General features: G+C 38.2%; 1 protein-coding gene across 3 annotated transcripts in view; it reads right to left on the bottom strand.

The window, feature by feature from the left end:
- MAGI2 (membrane associated guanylate kinase, WW and PDZ domain containing 2) overlaps positions 1-20,999 on the bottom strand; it is a 1,132,900-nt gene that overhangs the window by 194,166 nt on the left and 917,735 nt on the right. For all 3 annotated transcript variants that reach the window (XM_081102532.1, XM_081102533.1, XM_081102534.1), the window contains exon 10: positions 11,192-11,830. In XM_081102532.1, coding sequence (XP_080958658.1) covers positions 11,192-11,830 — 639 coding nt within the window. The remainder of the gene's footprint in view (positions 1-11,191; positions 11,831-20,999) is intronic.

The raw sequence follows: 20,999 nt of genomic DNA, 5'->3' as shown, positions 1-20,999 counted from the left end.
TTACTTTTTAGGGCAAGTATCATAACTTAGATTAATATGGTACAATAACTGTAATTATTTTCATTACACTTTTGGTAGAATTTACATTCATTAAAAGTGTATGGTTTTGTATGCTGCAATATGAAAAAATGAACATGACTTTAGAGTGTTTTATAGCAAGATAATGCTGTGGGTGATTTCATCCATTTATTCAGCAAATAAGGGCACACATGCAGGTGCTGTGATTCAGAAGCTTCATGGCAAGATTTTCCTTAGTTTACCATTTGGAGTTCTCTTGCACATAACTGTAACTGCACTCGCTCCACTTAACATTCTGCTCTCGTGCAGAAGCAACTAGCACGTTAGAGGCAGGCAACATTTTTGATATGACCAGCATAATTTCTTAAATATAATTTATTACACAATAGTGGCAGATAGTGAGGATTGTGACTTATTTTTTTGGCTACTTACATTTTAATATTTATAGAACCAGGGGAATTTGAAACTTAGTTGGTAAATATATCATACATTGGTCATTTTTAGATTTGAGTTTATAACTTTTTTGTAAAGTCAATTAAAAGACACTAAGATTCTCTCCCACCACATAAAAATAATTTGCGTGAGTTGATTGAACATATTTTATGTAATGTAAACTTGGTCATCTGCTTCTAAATTGCTGGCTAGAAGCATCATTGCTTCTTTCTTTCTCTCTGACATTTCTTAATAGCTCAAATTCTGCTACTGACAAATTTTGTTTGAGGTTAATAAACTTTTGGGCTGCGAGTTCAAGAAAATTACCACTGTAGATTAGGAGGGGGCAAGAAATATATTTATAGGCCTCCAACTAATGAATGTGCAATTACAAAGAAATAAGCCCATAATTCAGAAACATTAAGAACCGTAGAGGTTTTGAGATGATATGAACATTACAGATTATTTTTAATTTAGAAATGGGGAGCTGGTGGCCAGATAACTTGAGTGACATGCTCAAAGCAGCCATGTGAATTAGAGCAGGGATATACCAGAAACCTGGTGTGCCGATTCTAGTAAAGGAGTTTTTTGTCAAAGCCCGTATGCTTTTTCTATGTGAAGACACTATTGTCTGGCAGGTTTTACAGCCATACAACAAGCACATTTAGTAGATTAATTTATAGGATTAGGCTGTTATTACCCACTAGATTAACAGTAAGCTCCATTAGAACAAGGACATATTTTGTTCACTGATGTCCCCACATTAGAATGGCACCTGGCACCTTTGTGGAATGAACAAGAAGGAAGAAGCAACTTAGGCAAATATTCGGTACCTGACCACCCAGAAGGGAAGGGTGCTAAGGTTTGAAAGCCTAGACAGAAGAAAGTCAGTAGAAACATCATTTTGTCCATTTTTGTACATTCCGTTGTATTCTTTATCTCACACGTACATCTTTCTGATTCCTTTGTGTGACTCCCCTCCTTTCCTAATGTCTTCCACACAATGACATCATTTAACGAGCACGCATGCCAAGCTCTGAGGAAAGATGGTAAATAAAATACAGTCCTTGCTTTTGAGGGAAATTAGCTAGTATTTAAAAACCAGTAGTTTCTTTGAATTGGCACTTCTGTTTATCTCCATTAGAGCAATTATTTATATTTATACTGGCGACTATGGGAATGTAAATGATAACATGTCGCTTCTCTGCACATAAGGTGTCCTCAAATTAGTAAGTGGGTTAAATGCAAGGTTAATACCAAATAGACAATTAACAGCTAAATCTTATTACATGTATATTGGATTTACCATCTATAATCACTGTTTCTGTCCATTCTTCCATTTATACTTAGAAATGGCCAAGAGATATATTTTTAAATAAAACAATTGCTATATTAACCTGACTATTTAATTGATGTGTGGGGGATGGGGTGAAGTGGGGGTATTCTTTGGATTAAAGAGAACATTCACTTTAAAATTTTTAATTTTTATGCCATTTGAACTTTATGATGAAGAGTTGAAAAAAATCACTTGTCTCTAGGGGACTTATGAAAGGAGAAGGATGGTACTTTTCCACTTCAGAATATATATGAAATCATAGTACGTGCAAATAAATGCACGCTACTGGTCAACATATAAAAGAAGCTTTGTTTTCAAGTGACCAAAACACAGATGTTGACTTGTCCCCAATTAGCTAATAAAATTTTTAAAACTGAGTTATTTTAAATGAACTTGATCACATTAACCCAAAATATATGATCCCGTTGCCAAGACCAATGTTAAATTCTCAGCCCTCTCTTACTTAGTACACGACACAGTCATTCACATCTTCCATCTTGAAATATTTCCCTCCATAAAGCCACTCATGATCCCTCTCTCTTATTTCCCCTCCTGCCTCACAAGTCATGCTTTCTTAGTCTTTGCTGGTCCCTCTTCCTGACCTCTAAAACTGGGAGGTGTTAGTCCTCACTCTTCAGAATGTTTCTCTTCTTTATTTATTCTCCTTACATGTCCTCATTCAGTCTCTAGCCTTAAATACCACCCACATTCTTTTGAAATATATTCAGAATTCATTTCCTGCTACCTCTGCTTCTACCGCCCTTCTCCAATCTCTCTTCATCTCTTACTTGGATTGCTGTGAAAGCCCACTCACTCGTCTGCCTGTTTCCAGATGTGCCTGCTAAGAGATTATTCTCCACGCAGCAGCCACAGTAAGACTTTCCAAATGTTACATCACATCATTCCTATGTTTACAAACTCCACACACGTCCCATTTCACTCAAAAATAAAATCTAAAGTCCTTCCTGTGGCCCATGGCTACATAAGACTCTGCATTACCTGCCTCCCTACAGCCCCAACAATGTCTCTGACCCATTTACCATTCCGTCTCTTCTGCACTCAGCCTCAGCCACAGGCGCTCCTTGCTGTTACTCAACTACACCAAGCACAGTCCTGCCCTGGGCCCTTCCCTTTGCCTACAGTACTATTCCCTGGATTCCCACACAGCTTGCTCCCTTATTTTCTTTAGATCTCTGCACAGATGTCTTTCCTAACTACTCTTTTTATAAGAGAACTATCTTCCATGCCCATCATTCTCCTTTCTTTTACGTTGTTTCTCAGTTGCTTTCATTCTCAGCTCCAAGATGTATTTCTTTGTTCATTACCTAATTTCCTACTAGGAGATAAGCTTCTGGAGGCAGGACTTTGTTTTGACTACTGCCATACTTCCAGCACCTACACCAGTGCCCAGCACAGTAGATCGTCAACAAACACTTATTAAGTTAATGAGAACGGAGGGAAAAATCCTGTTTGTCCAGGCAGAAGCCAGCAAAGCTTTCTGACATAGTGTGGAACTCACTGATATTACAGTCAGCAGAAATAGATTTCAGTTCTGTTTCTGCCACTTTTGAATAGTGAGACAACGGCTCTACACCTATTTCCAGTACTCTGTCTCTCCACCTTCAGAGTCACAATGCATCCATTTCCCCTGTTGGTATATGTCACGTGAAATCAGTGGCATTTTCCATACTTAGGATGGGTTACCTTGTCATTGATATTTATTCATATTTCTACTATGTGTGGAACCATAAATTGCCTTTCCATGTGCCAAGACACATATTCATTGAACTTGGACCAATTACTTAACTCTGAGTCTACATTTCTTTTCTTTTTTTAAAATATATTTTTATTGATTTCCGAGAAGAAAGGAAAGAGAGAGAGAGAGAGAGCGAGAGAGAGAGAGAGAGAGAGAGAGAGAGAGAAATCAGTGATGAGAGAGAATCATTGATTGGCTGCCTCCTGCACACCCCCTACTGGGGATATAGCTGGCAACCCGGGCATGTGCCCTTGATTGAAATTGAACCTGGGACCCTTCAGTCCACAGACTGATGTTCTATCCACTGAACCAAACCAGCTAGGGCAGTCTAAGTTTCTTTATCCATGAAAGCTGGGTTGAGAAGTGAAATGTGAGGAGACCCTTTGAATTTTAAAATGTATACTAATAATGACTTGAGTGTACCTCAAAAACCCAAAATAAATCACATTACAATGTCATTATAAAAAGATTGCATCTCATGCTTTGACATAATCAGTAGTCATATAAGATATATCCAGGGTAGAGTATCTACTACGTTTGTGACCCCAACCATTCTCTATTCCTGGGCACTAAGCAATGCCATATTTTCCAGACTCTTATGATTTATAAGACCTATAATTGAGTCCTGGCTAATGAAATGTGGGAGGAAATGATGTTGAAGTCAGATTATATAATATTGATTATGGGCTATTCATTTTGACTTTCACCTAATCTCTCTGGATAGCACTCATTTCACATAACCAGTGCTTCTTTCTCTCTTAAAAATATTCCTGTATAAGATATTGCTAAATATTTTTTGAGCTGAAATCTCTTTTGATGATTTCTTAAGGCTTTTGTTGTGTGGTAATGCTAGTTTTAAAATTCAAAGTTCTTCTTTTAAAGTATTGTTTATAACTTTAACCAACTGGCTGCTTACATATTTCTCCAAAAAAGTAGTTTCAAAAAATAAATACTAAAATATTTAGGGTAAAGTGGAATGACATATGCAACTTAGTGTTAAATGGTCAGAAACACACACATGCATAGACACACACACACACATGCATACACACTATTAAGGAAATGGAGCAAAATGCTAATAGCAATGTGGGTAAATGGTATATGGTGTTCTGTGTACTATATTCATAATTTTTATGCAAATTTAAAACTATTGTATTGATTGATTTTAGAGAGGAAAGGAGAGAGAGAGAAACACTGATTTGTTGTTCCACTTATTTATGCATTCATTGACTGATCCTTGTATGTGTCCTGACCTGGATCAAACCCACAACCTTGGCATACACAACCTTGGCATATCAGGATGATGCTTTAACCAACTGAGCTACCTGGGCAAGGCTGAAACTCTTTTAAAACAAATCTGCTTTAAGAAAAAATATTAGCATTATAAAAAAAATCAAAATCAATGCTTCTCATATATTTCTTTTAATATCTTCCCTGCAATTTAAAACTTGTGATATAATGTTTTTGTCTGATAATATGCTTTTTGAAAATTTAAAGCAGAGTTTTCTACATAGACACAATTCTCTGTGCCTATACTTTTTATGCTTTGCCCTCAAACATAGCTCTGATGTAGTTTACACTGCCTCTCGGATACTTTAAATTTTCTTTGAGTGTAAAAGAAAGAGATGTGCATTATTGATACCAGTTTATCATATTGTCAGTATGAGAAAGGAATATTCTGATCTAGTGAAAACTCTTAAGATCATGTTTTCTAGTAACATAAAAAAGTTTTAAAATACTGATCAACAGTGATTTATCGAAGGTTCTCAAATTAAATAGGGGGCTTTGTTGCATTTTTATATAAATAAGAGCACAATACCTGACAAGGATTGATTATAGTAATTACTCTAAAGTCGCTTTATTCCAGACATCAAACAGACTCCTTGCCCTGGCCAGTGTGGCTCAGTTGGTTGGAGCGTCCTCTCATACACCAAGAGGTGACAGGTTCGACTCTTGTCAGGGCACATACCCAGGTTTCAGGTTTGACCCCCGGTCAGGGCACATGGAGGAGGCAACTGATCAAAGTCTCTCTCGCTCTCTGTCTCTCTCTATCTCTCTCTCCCCCCCTCTCTCTTTCTAAAATCAATTAAACAAACATACTAAAAACCCCACCTTGTTTAAAAAACAAACAAACAAACAAACAAACAAACAAACAAACAAAAAACCCAGCCTCCTTGGATGGAAAGTGTAAAGATTTTTTATTCCATACTAGGTTGAACACTGGCCAACAAACTATCTATACTAATAAAAGGGTAATATGCTAATTAGAACTGGAGACCTTCTAGATGTCCTTCCAGACAAAGCCATGGTGGCGGGGCCGAGGCAGAGGTGGTTAGGGGCAATCAGGTCAGGAGGAGAGGGCAGTTGGGAGTGATCAGGCTGGTGGGAGTGGGGCGGCAGTTGGGGGTGAGCAGGCCAGCAGGGGGGCAGTTGGGGGCAAGCAGGCCAGCAGGGGGAGCCAGTTGGGGGCAATCAGGCCAGCAGGGGGGACAGTTGGGGATTATCAGGCCTGCAGGGGGGGCAGTTGGGGGCGATCAGGCTGGCAGGGGGGACAGTTGGGGGTGATCAGGCCAGCAGGGAGGGCAGTTGAGGGCAAGCAGGCTGGCAGTGGGGAGGCAGTTGGGAGAGTGCAGGCCAGCCGGCAGAATGGTTAGGGTTGATCAGGCAGGCAGGCAGGTGAGCAGTTAGGAGCCAGCTGTCCCGGATTGCGAGAGGGATGTCCAAATGCCGGTTTAGGCTTGATCCCACAGAAATCGGTCCTAAACCGGCAGTCGGACATCCCCCAAAGGGTCCCAGATTGAAGAAGGTGCAGGCTGGGCTGAGGGACACCTCCCCCCGCCTGTGCACAAATTTTGTGCCAGGGGTCATTAGTTTATATATAAATTTGTATATTTCTTGAGCCATTAAAATAGAAAAATAGTCAACCTAATCAAGAAATAGTAGCAATAAGAAATGAGAATAATAGAAATACTCTAAGTTAAAGTGGAAAATAAAAGAAAAAATAGAAAACACTTGATTTAATTATATTTAAATACATTTAAAATCATGACTAAAACAGAAAATTATGTAAGATAATATCAATTATGAAATTAAACTGAGGCAAGACAGAAACTCTAAGAAGATTAATTACTATGGGGAAAATTGAGAAAAGTTGTAAAAATCTCTCCCCCACCAACCAAACCCCAAATAACAATCACTTTGCCTTCTCCCTTCCTACTTGCATTCCTCTAATTTGTCTTATATAATACATTTAACTGTTATTTCTTGAACACTATGGATTAATATGGAAGAATATGGAAATTTATCTTAATCCTGGCTTATACCATCTCATTTTACACAGTTAAGCATAATACTAGCTTTCTATTTGACATCAATATTTATCAGGTTAAGTAAATATCCCACAATTCCTAATTCATTATGAATCTTTGTCAAAAATGTATAATGAATTTTATCAAAAACCAGAAAAAAGGTATCTATGGACATGATTATTATTTTCTACTTTGACTATCACTTTGATGAATTGCATTAAGAGATTTATTATTGAACTATCCTTTCATTCTTGAAATAAACCATATTATGCTTATAAAGTTCTCCTTATTCTAATTTTATATGTAATTTTATATCAACATTAATATTTGACATTGGTCTAAAGTTTTTATTTTTCAGGTTCTGTTTTATTTTTTACTATCAGACTTTACTATTGAAGTTACAGTAGATGTTATAGAAGCAATCAATAGTTTTTCTTCTCTCGCTGCTTTAACATAGTTTAAGTAGCATTGCAGCTATCATTCCTTGAAGGTATAATATAACACACTAACTCTGGAGAGTTGGGTTGGGTTTGAGGTTTGGTTGTACAAGAGCAACAAGAGAGCGAATCCTTTGTTTAGGGCATTATGTATTCCCAATAAATACACAAATGGGTGAAATGTTGAATAGGCATGTCACCAAAGAAGATATATGAGTGCGAATAAACACACGGAAAGGTTAGAGAAATATAAATTAAAACCATAAAGAGCATCACTATGCGCCCATTAGAATGACTATAATCAGAAAGACTGTGGATACCAAGTGTGGGAAACAATGGGCAGAAATTGGAAATCTCATACATTGCTAGTGGATGTGTAAAAAGATATGGTCATTCTGGAAAACATTCTGGCAATTTCATAACAATTTAAATACATACTTGTCATATAACCCAGCAGTACCATTTCTAGGTATCTACCCAGACAAAAGAAAATATATGTGCACACAAACACTTCTGTCCAAATGTTCATAGCAACATTATTCATAAGTGCCCCAAACTGAAAACAACTATCTATTGGTGAATGGATTAAAATAATTGGGATATCCATACAATGGAATACTGCACCAGCAATAAAAGAAGTAAACTAATCCTAAATGCATCAACATGGGTAAATCTTAACAGCACAATGCTAAGTAAAAGACTACATACAGCAATCCCACTTCTGGAAGCATACCCTAAGAAACACAAAACACCAATCAGAAAGAATACATGCACCCCTATGTTCATAGCAGCATAATTTACAATAGCTAAGATCTGGAAACAACACAACTGCTTATCAACAGATGAGTGGATTGAGAAGTTGTGGTCCATTTACACCATGGAATACTATGCAGCTATAAAAATGATGGATCTTTTATCCTTTGTGAACAGCATGGATGGACCTGGAGAGTATTATGCTACGTGAAATAAGCCAGTTAAAGAAAGACAAATATCACATGATCTAACTTATATGTGGAATCCAATGAACAAAATAAACTGATGAAAAAAATAGATCCAGAGGCATAGATGCATAGAACAGAATGACAGATTTCAGAGGGGAGGTGCGTGGAGGGAATGGGAAGAGATTAACCAAATGACATATATGCATATATGCATAGCCCATGGACACAGAAAATAGGTTGGGGAAGGCCTGGGGAGGGGGATAAGGAGGGAGAAAATGGGGGACTTCTGTAATACTGTCAACAATAAAAATAAAGACTACATACTGTATGATTCCATTTATATAAAAAATGTCGAAAGACAAAACTGTTCAGAAAGCATATTAGCGATAATATGGGACTCCGTGAAATTGGGGTGACGGATGATCTAAGGATTATGGTGACTATTACACAACTATATTATTTTAGCAAAATTTACTCCTTATACACTTACAATTGGTGAATTTTATGGTGTATAAACTGAACCACAATGATGTGTATTAAAAGTAAAAACACTCTAGTAACCAAGATTTTAGAGCAAGACATATATATGTGTAATATTATCCCATTGATATTGAACATACTGTATTTATTCAAGTATTTTCTAGTTAAGAGTACAAAATTTCTGTATATACACAAAAAACACGTTAGCCTCTGGAGGGAAAAACACTGAAAGTCTGGGACAGGAGAGAGTTACTTTTCACTTGATACCTTCTGACATTATTTGCTTAAAAAATTAAGCCATGTACATTATTGCTTTTTAAATAAAAACATCCTAGTAAATAATTAAAACAAACGACCATGATCCTGTTGTAAGGACTCAGGCACGTGAACCCGCTCTGGAAGATCGAGACTTACCTGAAAGAGGCCTAAGCACTTATAAGTAGCCTCTACTAATATAATCAAAGTGCATTTCATCAAAAACCGTGGTGCTAATTCCTCTTAATTTCAGAGTGATGAGTATAAATTGTAGGAATTTGGGAAACACAAGAGGTTTTTTACTAGAAGTACTGTATTTTAAGCATCACATCCTGCAATTCTATACTAGCCACCAAATAAAAACCATTTCCTCATGCCCAAACACAAATGCAAACAAAATGGAATATTTGAGTATTGAAAGGCAGGGGTGGGGTTGGGGAGGTCGGGGGGGGGGGGTGGGGGGCAGAACAAGCTGATTGAAGGCACAAAACAAATGTTTTCAGTAAAGGTACTAATTGCAAAAATATAAATAAAATACATTACATAATAATATGTAATATATAATAAATATATATAAACACGTTAAAAATGCAGTTTTCCTATCACCTATGCCTTTAAAAAAGTCATTATATATAAAATGTTTCCAAAGTTTTTTCTATGAATCATACAGTGTACACTGTATATCGACTTTCAGTTACTTTTTAATATCAAGAACCTGTTACAAAGATGTGATTTTCAATTGCATATTATGAAGGTATGACTATTAAATTAAGAATATTTGTTTTACTCTTAATGAGCAATGAGAGAAATGAAGATACACTGTCAATATTTAACTAATTATGAAGAACTATTTTGTGATAATGTCTTAAGAAGGTAAAATTTAATATGTAGGATTGTTCTGCTAGCATATTGTTTTCCTTTTTAAATTTAGGAGTGTAATACTTTGCATGGTGTTGCTCACAAATGCTCAGTACTAGGTGCCTTTTTTCATACCAGGGAGCAACAACGGAAAAACTTCCTTGAAGGGAAGACCTGCGGAGAAGGCCAAATAAATCATAAAAGGCGCTTCTTTCTGCTTGGCCAACTTCATTTGTATTTCAAACTGCTGGGGCTTTTGTGCAGTTTTCAGTGCTTTGACCAGGCAATCGCATATGTTTGCCACACGTGTGTTCTTCACGCATGAGTTCCTCACAGAACTGCTCCTTCTGACCCAGCGGTCCCTGCTGCAGCTTCGGTGCTAACTTAGAATCAACAGACGTTTAATGAGCATCTATTGTGGACCATCCAACACTAAAAACACTACCATAGGTTAGGTAGGATTATCCCAGCATAACAGATGAGACATCTGGTTAAGTGGAAAACCAGGTCTTAGCCTGAATGCTTTCACTTATACTGTTTTCAAGTATCCTCTCTCTCTGTTGCCTCTCCTTCTTTCTCTCCCTTGTTTTGTAGATAATCAAGAGCAAAGTAGTAGAGATATGCTTAGCCCATCCCTTCCCCACAAAGTAGAAGAGAAAAACATCCAGAGTTCAGGGTTTCCACCACACTCCTCACTGCTCCCACCTAGAATGGGGCAGCCCGGCACTTCAGCCCTAACCCTGTTCCATAATGTCCTCCTCAGGCCCTGAAGGCACTATGTGCAATTACTGCTGGAGCAGCCCCGATAGCAGTGGAGGAAGTGTCCTGAGCAATGCTGTTCACGACTCTGACAGATTTTTCTACAGAGACACAGCTCCCAGTGTCGTGATGGGGATTATCAAGACTCTACAAGGACTTGGAAGGGGTTGAACCAGCTTCCATGTGCAAGCCTGGAATCCTAAGCACAAATCAGAGCTTTGATTCCACTGGAAAAATCAGTTTTTTAAAAGATTAAGTCAATGGGAAACCAGTTTGAGGTCTCTACAACTGAAACATTAACAAATTTGTGCACTATAATCCACTTATACTCGGGGATTCAATGTTTACCTTCCAAGTTCACAGCACTATAAATTTGTAAGACTGAAAACACTATTTTTGTTGTGTTTAATATAAAATAGGGAAAGATATATTCTCAAATTAAAAAAAACACAGCTTCCTGAACTCATGTTTTTCTGTTACTCTTTTTTTACCTTTATTTTTAAAAGTATGATTTCATTCAACTCCAGAGAAACTTCCACCATTGCAATATTATTATGAAGGTCTTACTATTTTACTGCATACTTAATCACTGAGCCAGTTTTTTATCTTACCTCCTCGATGGATAATCAAAGAAGTCTCGCTTCCAATGGGACAGTCCTTAAGGATATCCACTACTTCTGTATGGCTCAGGTTCTGTACATTCTGCTGGTTGATCTCAACAATGAGGTCGCCTTCGCACAGGCCAGGGCATCCCTGAATGTCAAGTATTTGTTTCACCCGCTGTCCGGTCGGACTGTCGGCAATAGTGAAGCCAAAGCCCTGGGCACCTTTCACAATGGTTAAGGTCATGAGTTCAGCTTGGGTGGCCCCAGATGAAGCCATAGACACATTGTCATCATGGACAGGCGGTGGATACGTGCCATCGAGCTGCCCGTCTGCTGGCATGGAGTGCAAAGAATGAGGCGGCCGATCTGTTATGTCTGGAACCGACTGTGAGGTCCGAGAAATGTATTCCAAATACGTTTCATAGTTATGTCTGCCATTGACCATGACTGGAGGTGGCCTCTCCATTATTGCAAGGGGTGGCACCAGGCTGTTAGCAGGATCTTCAGGGTCAAAGGGCAAAGGGTAACCACGACACAACACCAGGCTGACACTCTGACCAATAGGAACCGACTGGAAAAGTTTGACGACGTCTGCATGGGTGTGTCCAAGGACACAAACTTCATTAATATAGACAATGACATCACCTGCAAGGAAAAAAGAAAGAGATTGACCATGTGAGGTAAGTCCAATTAATGTTGGCATAGAGAAATGGAATTATTTATGAGATTAGTGAAAGTGGTGTTGTTTTTCAGTAAGCAGTGGGGAAATCCATTAGAGTCACGTTTAAATGTACTGTAGGTGACTCAACATTACAACAGGTCTGCCAACACATGTACTGATCACATGCTGAAAAAAAAACGCTATATGGGTTGTTTGTGAAGTTCAGAAACAACTTCATATTCAGAAAGAAACTGTCAAAAAGAAAAGTTGGGAAGAATTTGTACCTTGAAGAAGCAGTCAGTCTATGCTTCCTTTTTCATCTTCAATTTCATCTTCACTGTATTTCAGTTAATAACATTTTCAAACTATTGAGAAGTGGTGGGCATAAGTTTTGGATGAAACCTTTGAAGCCCCAGTACACGGTTTTATTTTTGGTATCACTTGTCTGAGTCAGCTGCCTTTTTGTCTTTTTTATAGAAGAGGAAAACAGTTTGCCCATTTATATTTTTTATCTAGAGCAAGGTGTAATTGCAAAAGCATACATGGGAATAGGTTAAGAGCACAGTTATTGGAATCAGGGATCTGGGTCCATATCCTGGCTCTACTGCTTAGCAGATATGTAACACTGAGCAAATGACTTACCTGCTTCAGCCACAGTCCCTGATTTGTAAAGTTGTTGCGAGGAGGAAATGAGATAATGCAGAAAAAGTGCCTGGTACAGTGCCTGATGCATTGTGAGTGCACAGTACATGTGGAACATTATTAATGCTATTATTGCTAAAAAGAGGAGGAAGGAGATTTGGGACTCTGGCTTTCAAACAGGGAGCTGCCCTCGGCGCATCCTCTCCTCTCACAATGTTGATATTACTGTAGATCTTTTCAAAAAAGGCATTTGTCCTCTCGCTCAGTGAGTTAACACAGAATTACAGTAGCTTACTGGTTACAAGTTCACTTTATGACATAAAAAAATGCCCCAAAGGCAAGTCACTCATTATAAAATATATTCAAACAAATATTACTCTTCCTTAAAATGCAGAAAGTATGAGATAATTATTTTTTAAAAAATTCAATTATGTGTGAAGAACTTTATTTTTTGAGAATTGTTTTATCATGGATTAATGTTTTTATCCTCATAAACCATAATGTTTGAGAATTGAACTTGCAAACTGAGATTGTGCCTGACTAGGCTGAGGAGTGTGTGACAAATGAAAAGACGAGTTTTCACAGATTATCACATAAGCAACTCAACAGACATCAATTTATCAGGATCATTCAGAAACGGGTAGTATAAATGGCGAGGGATTTCATTCTAAGTCATCCTTGCCCATCAAAATTGCAAACACCAAAAATGAAAAAGAGGTGAACTTTTAGAATTCAATAATTTTCTGGCTTTTCTTAAGTGTCTGATATAAAATAATTTCTCTACTAACTACACTTAAATAATTCTGTGACTAAAACACTCCTGAGTAAAATGCCCTCAACAATATAGACTTGGTTAACACTCACTCTTTCCGAATGCTAGAGAATTGCTTAAAAACCCAAAGATTAGGAGTCATAAAAGTCTAACAAACATGCTCAAGGATCCAGGTTAGGTCTGATTCTAGAAAAAGTCACAGGCTATGCAGCTTCACTCTTCCATTATGTCCGTCAGGAAGGGTGCTGGTGCAAGGGCTGGGACACTGGACCAGGCAGGAATCAGGACTGAACTGGGATGGACGGCCTCCATCAAGATTTCTCACTAGATGGGGCAGCTGGGGATCATTTTCAACAGGTTCTGGTCATCCCAGTGAAGTAACTGATCCAGAAAATTTTTTTCCTTCTGCCTTTTCTATTTTTAAAGTTATCATATATTTTACACATTAAGAGGTTGAAAGAATAATTAAGTACTTGTGTGTGGCCTCCCTACCATCAAGCAGAACATTGCTCATATTAGTTGAAGAGCCCAGGGTAGCACCCCTTTCCCACTTGTGTCCCCTTCCTGTTCTCTCCAAAGGTAACCATTGTCCTGAGGATTGTTCACATGCACTTTATGTTTTTATGACATATCTAGGTGCCCATAAATAATATTCCTAAGTAATATTTAATCCCTGAATAATAATATCCCTAAAATACGATTTTGCATCTCTTAAACCTTTTGTAAGTGATATACATATTAATCTTCTATAATTTCCCTCAAAATATATTTGTGATATTTATCTATTTTGAAACCTGTACCTCAGATTCATTCATTTTCATTGCAATGTGGTATCTATTGAATGACTACATCACTACTAATATTCATTCATTCTTCTGTTAAGGGACCCTGGGGTTCTGGTGACTATTTGGTTAAGATAACTCTGCTATGAACCTCTCTCTCTGGTCCTTGTGCACATATGGAGGGTTTTTCTGAGTTTGAACTTTGGCATAAAACCACTGGGCATAAGCCACATGCATCATCTTTGTTAGACAATGGCAAATGGCTGACAAAATAGGTCAAATCAATTTACACTCCCATCAAAATTTTTATTACTTCCCAACTGACACAGTACTTGGCATTTTCAAACTGAATTTTTGCTAATCTAATGGGTGTGAGCATGGTTTTAATTTGCATCTCCACATTGCTAGTGAGGGTGAGCAGCTTTTCATATGTTTTTTCGTCATTTGTGTTTTCTTTGTATTGCATCTTATTTCTCCTATTTGGATAGTTTTTGTTGTTGATTTGTTAGTTTTTTAACACAGTGACTATTTTTCTGTCAATCTCCATTCTTAATCTTCATGATGTGGTAGACATTACATGGGTTAGGGAGTCAAAGGCCTTTGGTCTGCTTACCAGCTCCACACTTACTAGCTGTGTGGCTTTCAAAACGAACTTAAATCCTCTGTGACTCGGGTTCTTCAGAAGTAATGAGGAACAATAACAATGGCAACTTACTGATCTAAGGGAAACAACAAATGAGATCATGCAGGTGAGAGGGTTTGTAAACTATAAATTGTTATGCAAAGGATGATTGCTATTTCAGTAATCACTATCTTTCCTTGGTTACTTGCTTCTATAAAACCAGGAGAGTCCCACCAAGATGTTCCCACCATAGTCATAATCAAGGATGAGTATCGGTTTCTGAGTGAGCAGGTCAAAGGCAGGAGGGTAGCAAATGACACTTTCCTCTAAGGTTCTCCCTCACTTTAATCACTGTTAATAAACTCCCAGTCCCCAAGCAGGCTTTATCCTTCCCTCTGCTATGCCAGAAATTCATGGGATTGGGGTGGGGGGGATGGGGAGGATGGAATTAAGGTAATGTTCAAAGTCCTCAAGGTTCCCTGCCAGGTTTAAAGGGTAGTTATTTGAGTTATAGTGATTAATGTTACCTATTTTTTGAGTTTTAATGTAATCTTGCTATTTAGAAACAGAATGAGAGATCTACTCGTGGTTCGAATAAGACTGCCTTTTATAATTTATGGATATTTTCCACTTGGTGCAATTTTTCAAGTCATCAAGCAAGTGAGTGATAAAGAGCCTTGCAACAGTCTCTTTGTGGAGTTACACAGATTTCTGAATGTAAAAGATGAGTGGTCCCTTATCAGAGTTAAAACTATCTAACAACTTGACTGCATTCAACTGCTCACTTTAAAAAATATATAGATGCCTAGACATGCGTCATGCCAAAATTGTTGTAGGTGGGGATGTAAGCAAACATTTGCTTGTTCAGATAGAACTGATTGGGGAGGATATTTATAGACTGTGCTGGATGAATGTCATTTACATGTTGTGAAATAAAAATATGAGCCACCTGGTATATGTCATCCAATGGTGCCAGGCCAAGTCCTGGGACAGTCTGGGCTTAAGAGCACAAAGGGACGAATTGGAAAAGAATCATTTGATCTATCTTTCAATTTATCCTGTTGTAAGTGGGAATGAAAACATCTCCCCTCTTTTCTCTTTCACAGAATGAGAATGAGATCATGTGTGTGAAAACTTTTAATTTTACCAAGGAAAGGTTCTCCATTAAAATAAGATGGGGCAGCCCAGCTGATTTGGCTCAGTGGATAGCGTGTCAGCCTGCAGACTGAAGGGTCCCGGGTTTGATCCCGGTCAGGGCACATACCCAGGTTGTGGGCTCGATCCCCAGTGTGGGGTGTGTGCAGAAGGCAGCCGATTAATGATTCTCTCTCATCATTGATGTTTTTTTTTCTCTCTCTCTTCCTTCCTCTCTGAAATCAATAAAAATATATTTAAAAAAATAAAAGATGAGGCATTTCTTTTGAAAGCCAAGCACACATTTTCATTGCCGCATTGCCTGCAAGGTTACTTTGTTTCCTATATGGCCATTCAGTTTGGGCCATCTTAAGGCCAGATGGTTTTAGGGCTGCTGACATCAAGCCTAATGGTTAAATTTGGTGTGACTCATGAGCTGGGCATCCCCATAGGCTGGTCTCATAATGACCCGATTCCCATTTATGGGAAGGAGCAAGGAAATGAGACTGAATCTGATGAAGCAGAAGGTTTAAAACGGCCTGACCTGACTCTATGGGAATATTTTCTAAGATAATTGGTTTCTTTCTTAGTTATGGAAATAAAAGTATAATATTGGCTACCTCTTGGGTACTTCATCATTTTGGATAAAACAGGGCCCTCTTAAAGCATTGCTTAAAATGGATTTATTTTTATGCCTCTTTTCTCTGCTTCCTCATATTCGACTCACTGTGGTCTGCAGAATCTTCACCACAGCTTCTCCCATTGACCACTTGCGGTCTGTCTTCCTTGGCCACCACCTTGGACCAGATGAGAATGATTTACTTCACACTTCACTCTCATCCTATAGTCCCCTTGAGTAAGTTCAGACTATTCAACCTTTAGACCTACTGTGTAACACTCTTTGCCAAAAGTCTTTCCAACTTCTTTTTGTCTTCACCACCCAATAAGTTACCATTCTTATAAATACCGAATCTTTACTGGTCACAATTTACAGCTGGCTACTTGCCTTTTAGTTGAGTCCTGCTGTTCCTCCACCCTCAGGTGCACTTCTTTACTGTGTGTCACTTCGTCCCAACCAGATAATCTCTTTCCTTACCTCTTCAAAGATATCTTTGGTCATTCCTACTCAGACTGTTCCTATCTGCTGTTTGTGACTACAAATTTCTCTCAGACCTTATTCCTTTGTGGGAGTTTTCTACCTGTTCCAAGTTTTCTCCACAAAACGTACAGAGTATCACTACTATGTTAAGAACTCTTTATTCAGGTATTTTGGATAAATTCCTACTGAATAAAGGATAGAGAGATTTAGACAGAGGAAGACTAGAATATATGTCATAGCTAAATTTACTGCATTTAGTGTTTCTAACTTCTATGGCCAAGTCACATAGATTATATATATATATAGTGATTTTAGATATATATATATATATATATATATATATATATATAGATAGATATAGATATATATATATATAGATATAGATATATATAGATATATATTTATATATATATATAGTGATTTTAGAGAGGAAGGGCGAGGGAGAGAGATAGAAACATCAATGATGAGAGAGAACCATTGATCAACTGCTTCCTGTAGGCCTCACACTGAGGATCAAGCCTGCAAATCAGGTATGTGCCCTGATGGGGAATCTAACTCCTGGTGCATAGGTCAATGCTCAACCACTGAGCTATGCTGGCTGGGTAAGTTATATAGATTTTTTTGCTAAAAGAAACAAAATTCTCACAGACTATTTCCATCCTACTAATTACATGTATTTTACATTGAAAAATTACTAATTTTAATTTCCTCTCCAGCTAATAAGATTTGATGGACTTTTATTTTTTGAAGCTTGTATTAGTTTGTGTTTTTTAGTAATACTAATAATACTAATAATATATCATTTTAGTATAATAGGCAATTTTATTATAATATTGAATATTAATTTTCACTGTATTCTACAACCCCTGAAAACATAATAACATTTCATGTTTACTTTTGGGGGGGCGCTATACATCACTTCAATTAAAAGTTATAAGACACAGGACAAAATGCCTTCATCAGAAACATTTTAGTTTATTAATTCTTATGTGCTACATTAGAAATGACATTGTGAATGAAAATGAGGTGAATCAAGCTGTAGTACTAAAATGAGGTTCAGATAATGTTTTAACTATTTTTCCCTAGATTATGAGACAAACTGTGGCATGATGGAGAGAGTGCTGATGTAGCTGTCAGGAGATTTATGTTCTTATGCCAAGTGTGCTGATAATTAGTGCTGTCAACACATCTCTGGGCCTTATTCCTCATTTATTCATTGATTTATTCATTCAAGATTTATTATACTCAACTGCTACTGAGTCAGGCACTATGTTATGAAAAGAAAAGGTTTGACCCAGATGGTCCCTAAGGTATTGTCTTTACTCTGACATTCTAGGACAAAGGCTCTCTTAGACATCTCTTCATTTGGTTCCTTTCTTTCTTTTCCTACTTCCACCATCTGAGGACAGGACCTTGCCATCTACTAGTTGCACTTCTGCAACCGTCTTAGCTGGTCTTCCAGATGTCATAGCAGAAAAGACTAGGGAAGAAGGAGAGGGGAGCCTAGCAAATGGAATAAACCAACAACCCCATGGGACTATTGGGTTCCTTAGTCTCACTCCATTGACATTGCTAATAAACCCCCCTCCTCATCAGGACTGGCTGAGGAACCAGGCGTGTCAAGGGCATCAGTGCCAATGGCTCTGAAGTGCTGGACATTGCCTTACACCTGCTTCCCTATCAGTTCATCCTCCATACCATACTCTCTAATGCTCTTTCTACTAAGTCCTTCAGTGCCTGCTCACAGAGAGGGAACCGAGTCAAAATTCTCTCTGAGCGTAGAAAGCTCTCAGTCTACATTTTCAGCATCTCCTGTCTCTCCCCAGCCTACTCTGCTTGGGTTGGTCTAAGCTCTGGGCCGTGCCCCTAACACATGCGATGTTCTTTCCAGCTTCCTGCTTCTCCTCTTCCTTTGTCCCCATTAAAGCCACTCTGAGGCCAGCTTCATATTTGTGACCATCTTTCTGACCACCTCCTACTGCTGAACATTAATTACTTCTCGTGCGTTACTCTTCCTGACGGCTCAATCCTTCAATCCATTTAACCACATTAACAGCTCCGGGAATTTCTCTGACCATAGTGACTACCATTTTAACATATTGAATATTTACCTGGAATTTACAAACTCCATCTCTCTAATCCTTACAAAATCCATAGGAGACAGGCATTGCTCTCTGTACTTTACACATGTGGAAACTGAGCCACGGATAAGCTAACTTCTCTAGGGGCACATTGATAATTAGGTGAGATTCAGGAACTGAACCCAAGACTTCACCATGAATCTTAAAAACTTCAAACACTCCAGGACTTATTTTGACTTGGGGCCTCTTTTGTGTTCCTCAAATCATATGAGTCAGAATGCTGGGTAAAATGCCTTTTATTCCTGAGTATGAATATCGGGAGATGAACTGCAGTATATTTTTAATTAGCTAAATTAATGGAGGGAAGCAGTGAAGCAAGTAATTGCAAACAGGGGAATGCATTACAATGTCCCAGTCCACTTTCTGCAGTCCTCCAAAATACACTGTTTGGCAGAGGCTTCGAGAATGCTGAGGTAGAGAGATGACAGGGTACTGGTCCCCACAAAACTCTGTAACTATCATGAAACATAAGCGCTGGTATAAATTATTTCAATAGTTGTGTGACCTTGGCTAAGCCATTTAACTTTTCTTGGTCTAGTTTCCTTTCATGTAAAATGGAGAAGTCAGAAAAGATCATCTCTAAGGTACAGCTAGCAGAGTTACTACATCTGGCGAGAATGTGGAAAGCTCTCCTTCTGCATTCATACAAGGCATCGGGCAATTTCCGTGATGCAATTAAACAGGTAAGTGACAGCACTCTGGGACTTCACCCCAGGGTTCCTTGATTTTCTGTAAAAGCAGACAGTTCCTCCAGCACTCTTTCTATAGGCAGAAGGACACCAAGATGTTGGCATAGTCACATATTTCTCAAAAGAATGAAAGACTACTTAATCATATTTTATAATTTCATCTTTGTGACCCGGTGCAGATGCCTAATTAAGATGCCTCGTTAAAAAAAAAATTATGCTTAATCAGCAAGCATCCAACAATTACTCCCTGGCAGATGTGAATTAGTCTGACGATCTATTTACACTTCTTTTGTGTTTGGCATTGAGTAGTAAGATATATTTAAACATTTGCATTTTACTCTGTTGGAAAGGAGGAAAAAAACACATTCTAAGAGAATCTAAAGGCACTGATTATTTGCTGATCGGGCAAAGATGAAACAACACATTAAATTGAAACTAAGTAGAGCCGCAGAAAAGAAAGCACAAAAGACCGCTTCTTGCAAAGCTCCAGAGCAGAGGACTTGTACATAGCCTGCGCATTTCAGGATCAATAGGGTAAAATGGCCAGAGAATTCTCCATTTCTCTCAAACAATGTAATGAATTTTAAACACCAAAAAAAGAAAATGACTCGGAGCTTTTCAAAGGGACTCTTTAAAAATGAGACGAGGTCCCTGTATCTAAACAGAACTTAATGATTGCACCAGAAGAAAATAAAAACAAAAGTCTTTAAGAAAATGTTGTAAAGCCCTTGGCAGGACATGAGAGCTTCTGAGAGCCAGATAAAAACATTTTAGAGTTCTCCTGTGCTCTCCTATGTGTTAGGGACACACATGAGGGCAGAGTCATCACAGAAATATTCGCAATCACACACAGCTCCCCATGGAAACTTGAGCTACAGAAGTACCTTGTAGGAAAGCGTAATTATTTTACACGGACATTAAGCACTGTGCATGCTTATTTTCAAACAGCATTAACTGTATTCCTAAACAAGCACAATTTTTTTTTTACATAAATGGCTCTAAGAGGACAGCGTAGCATGACCCATCACCATCTTCTGACCTTACTCCAACACCTGAAATGCTGGTGGACAGCTGGCCGGGGTGGAGCAGGAACTGCTCACAGACATGCTTTCCAACAGTTTATTCTCTCTACTCGCAACTGTCAACTGCCAGACATTCTGAGAGAGCAAGAAAAATGAATAACAAGGAGAGAGAGAGAGAGAGTGGGAGAAGAAAAGATTGGTGCATTCATTTCACTTCTGATTTCTGCCTCCTATAAAGTCTGTTTCCTTG

This window comes from Myotis nattereri (assembly GCF_964212035.1).
Source record: "Myotis nattereri genome assembly, chromosome: 11".
In the NCBI taxonomy this organism is placed as follows: Eukaryota; Metazoa; Chordata; class Mammalia; order Chiroptera; family Vespertilionidae; genus Myotis; species Myotis nattereri.
Note: the sequence above shows the minus strand (reverse complement) of the source record. Positions and strands in the feature narration are given on the sequence as shown.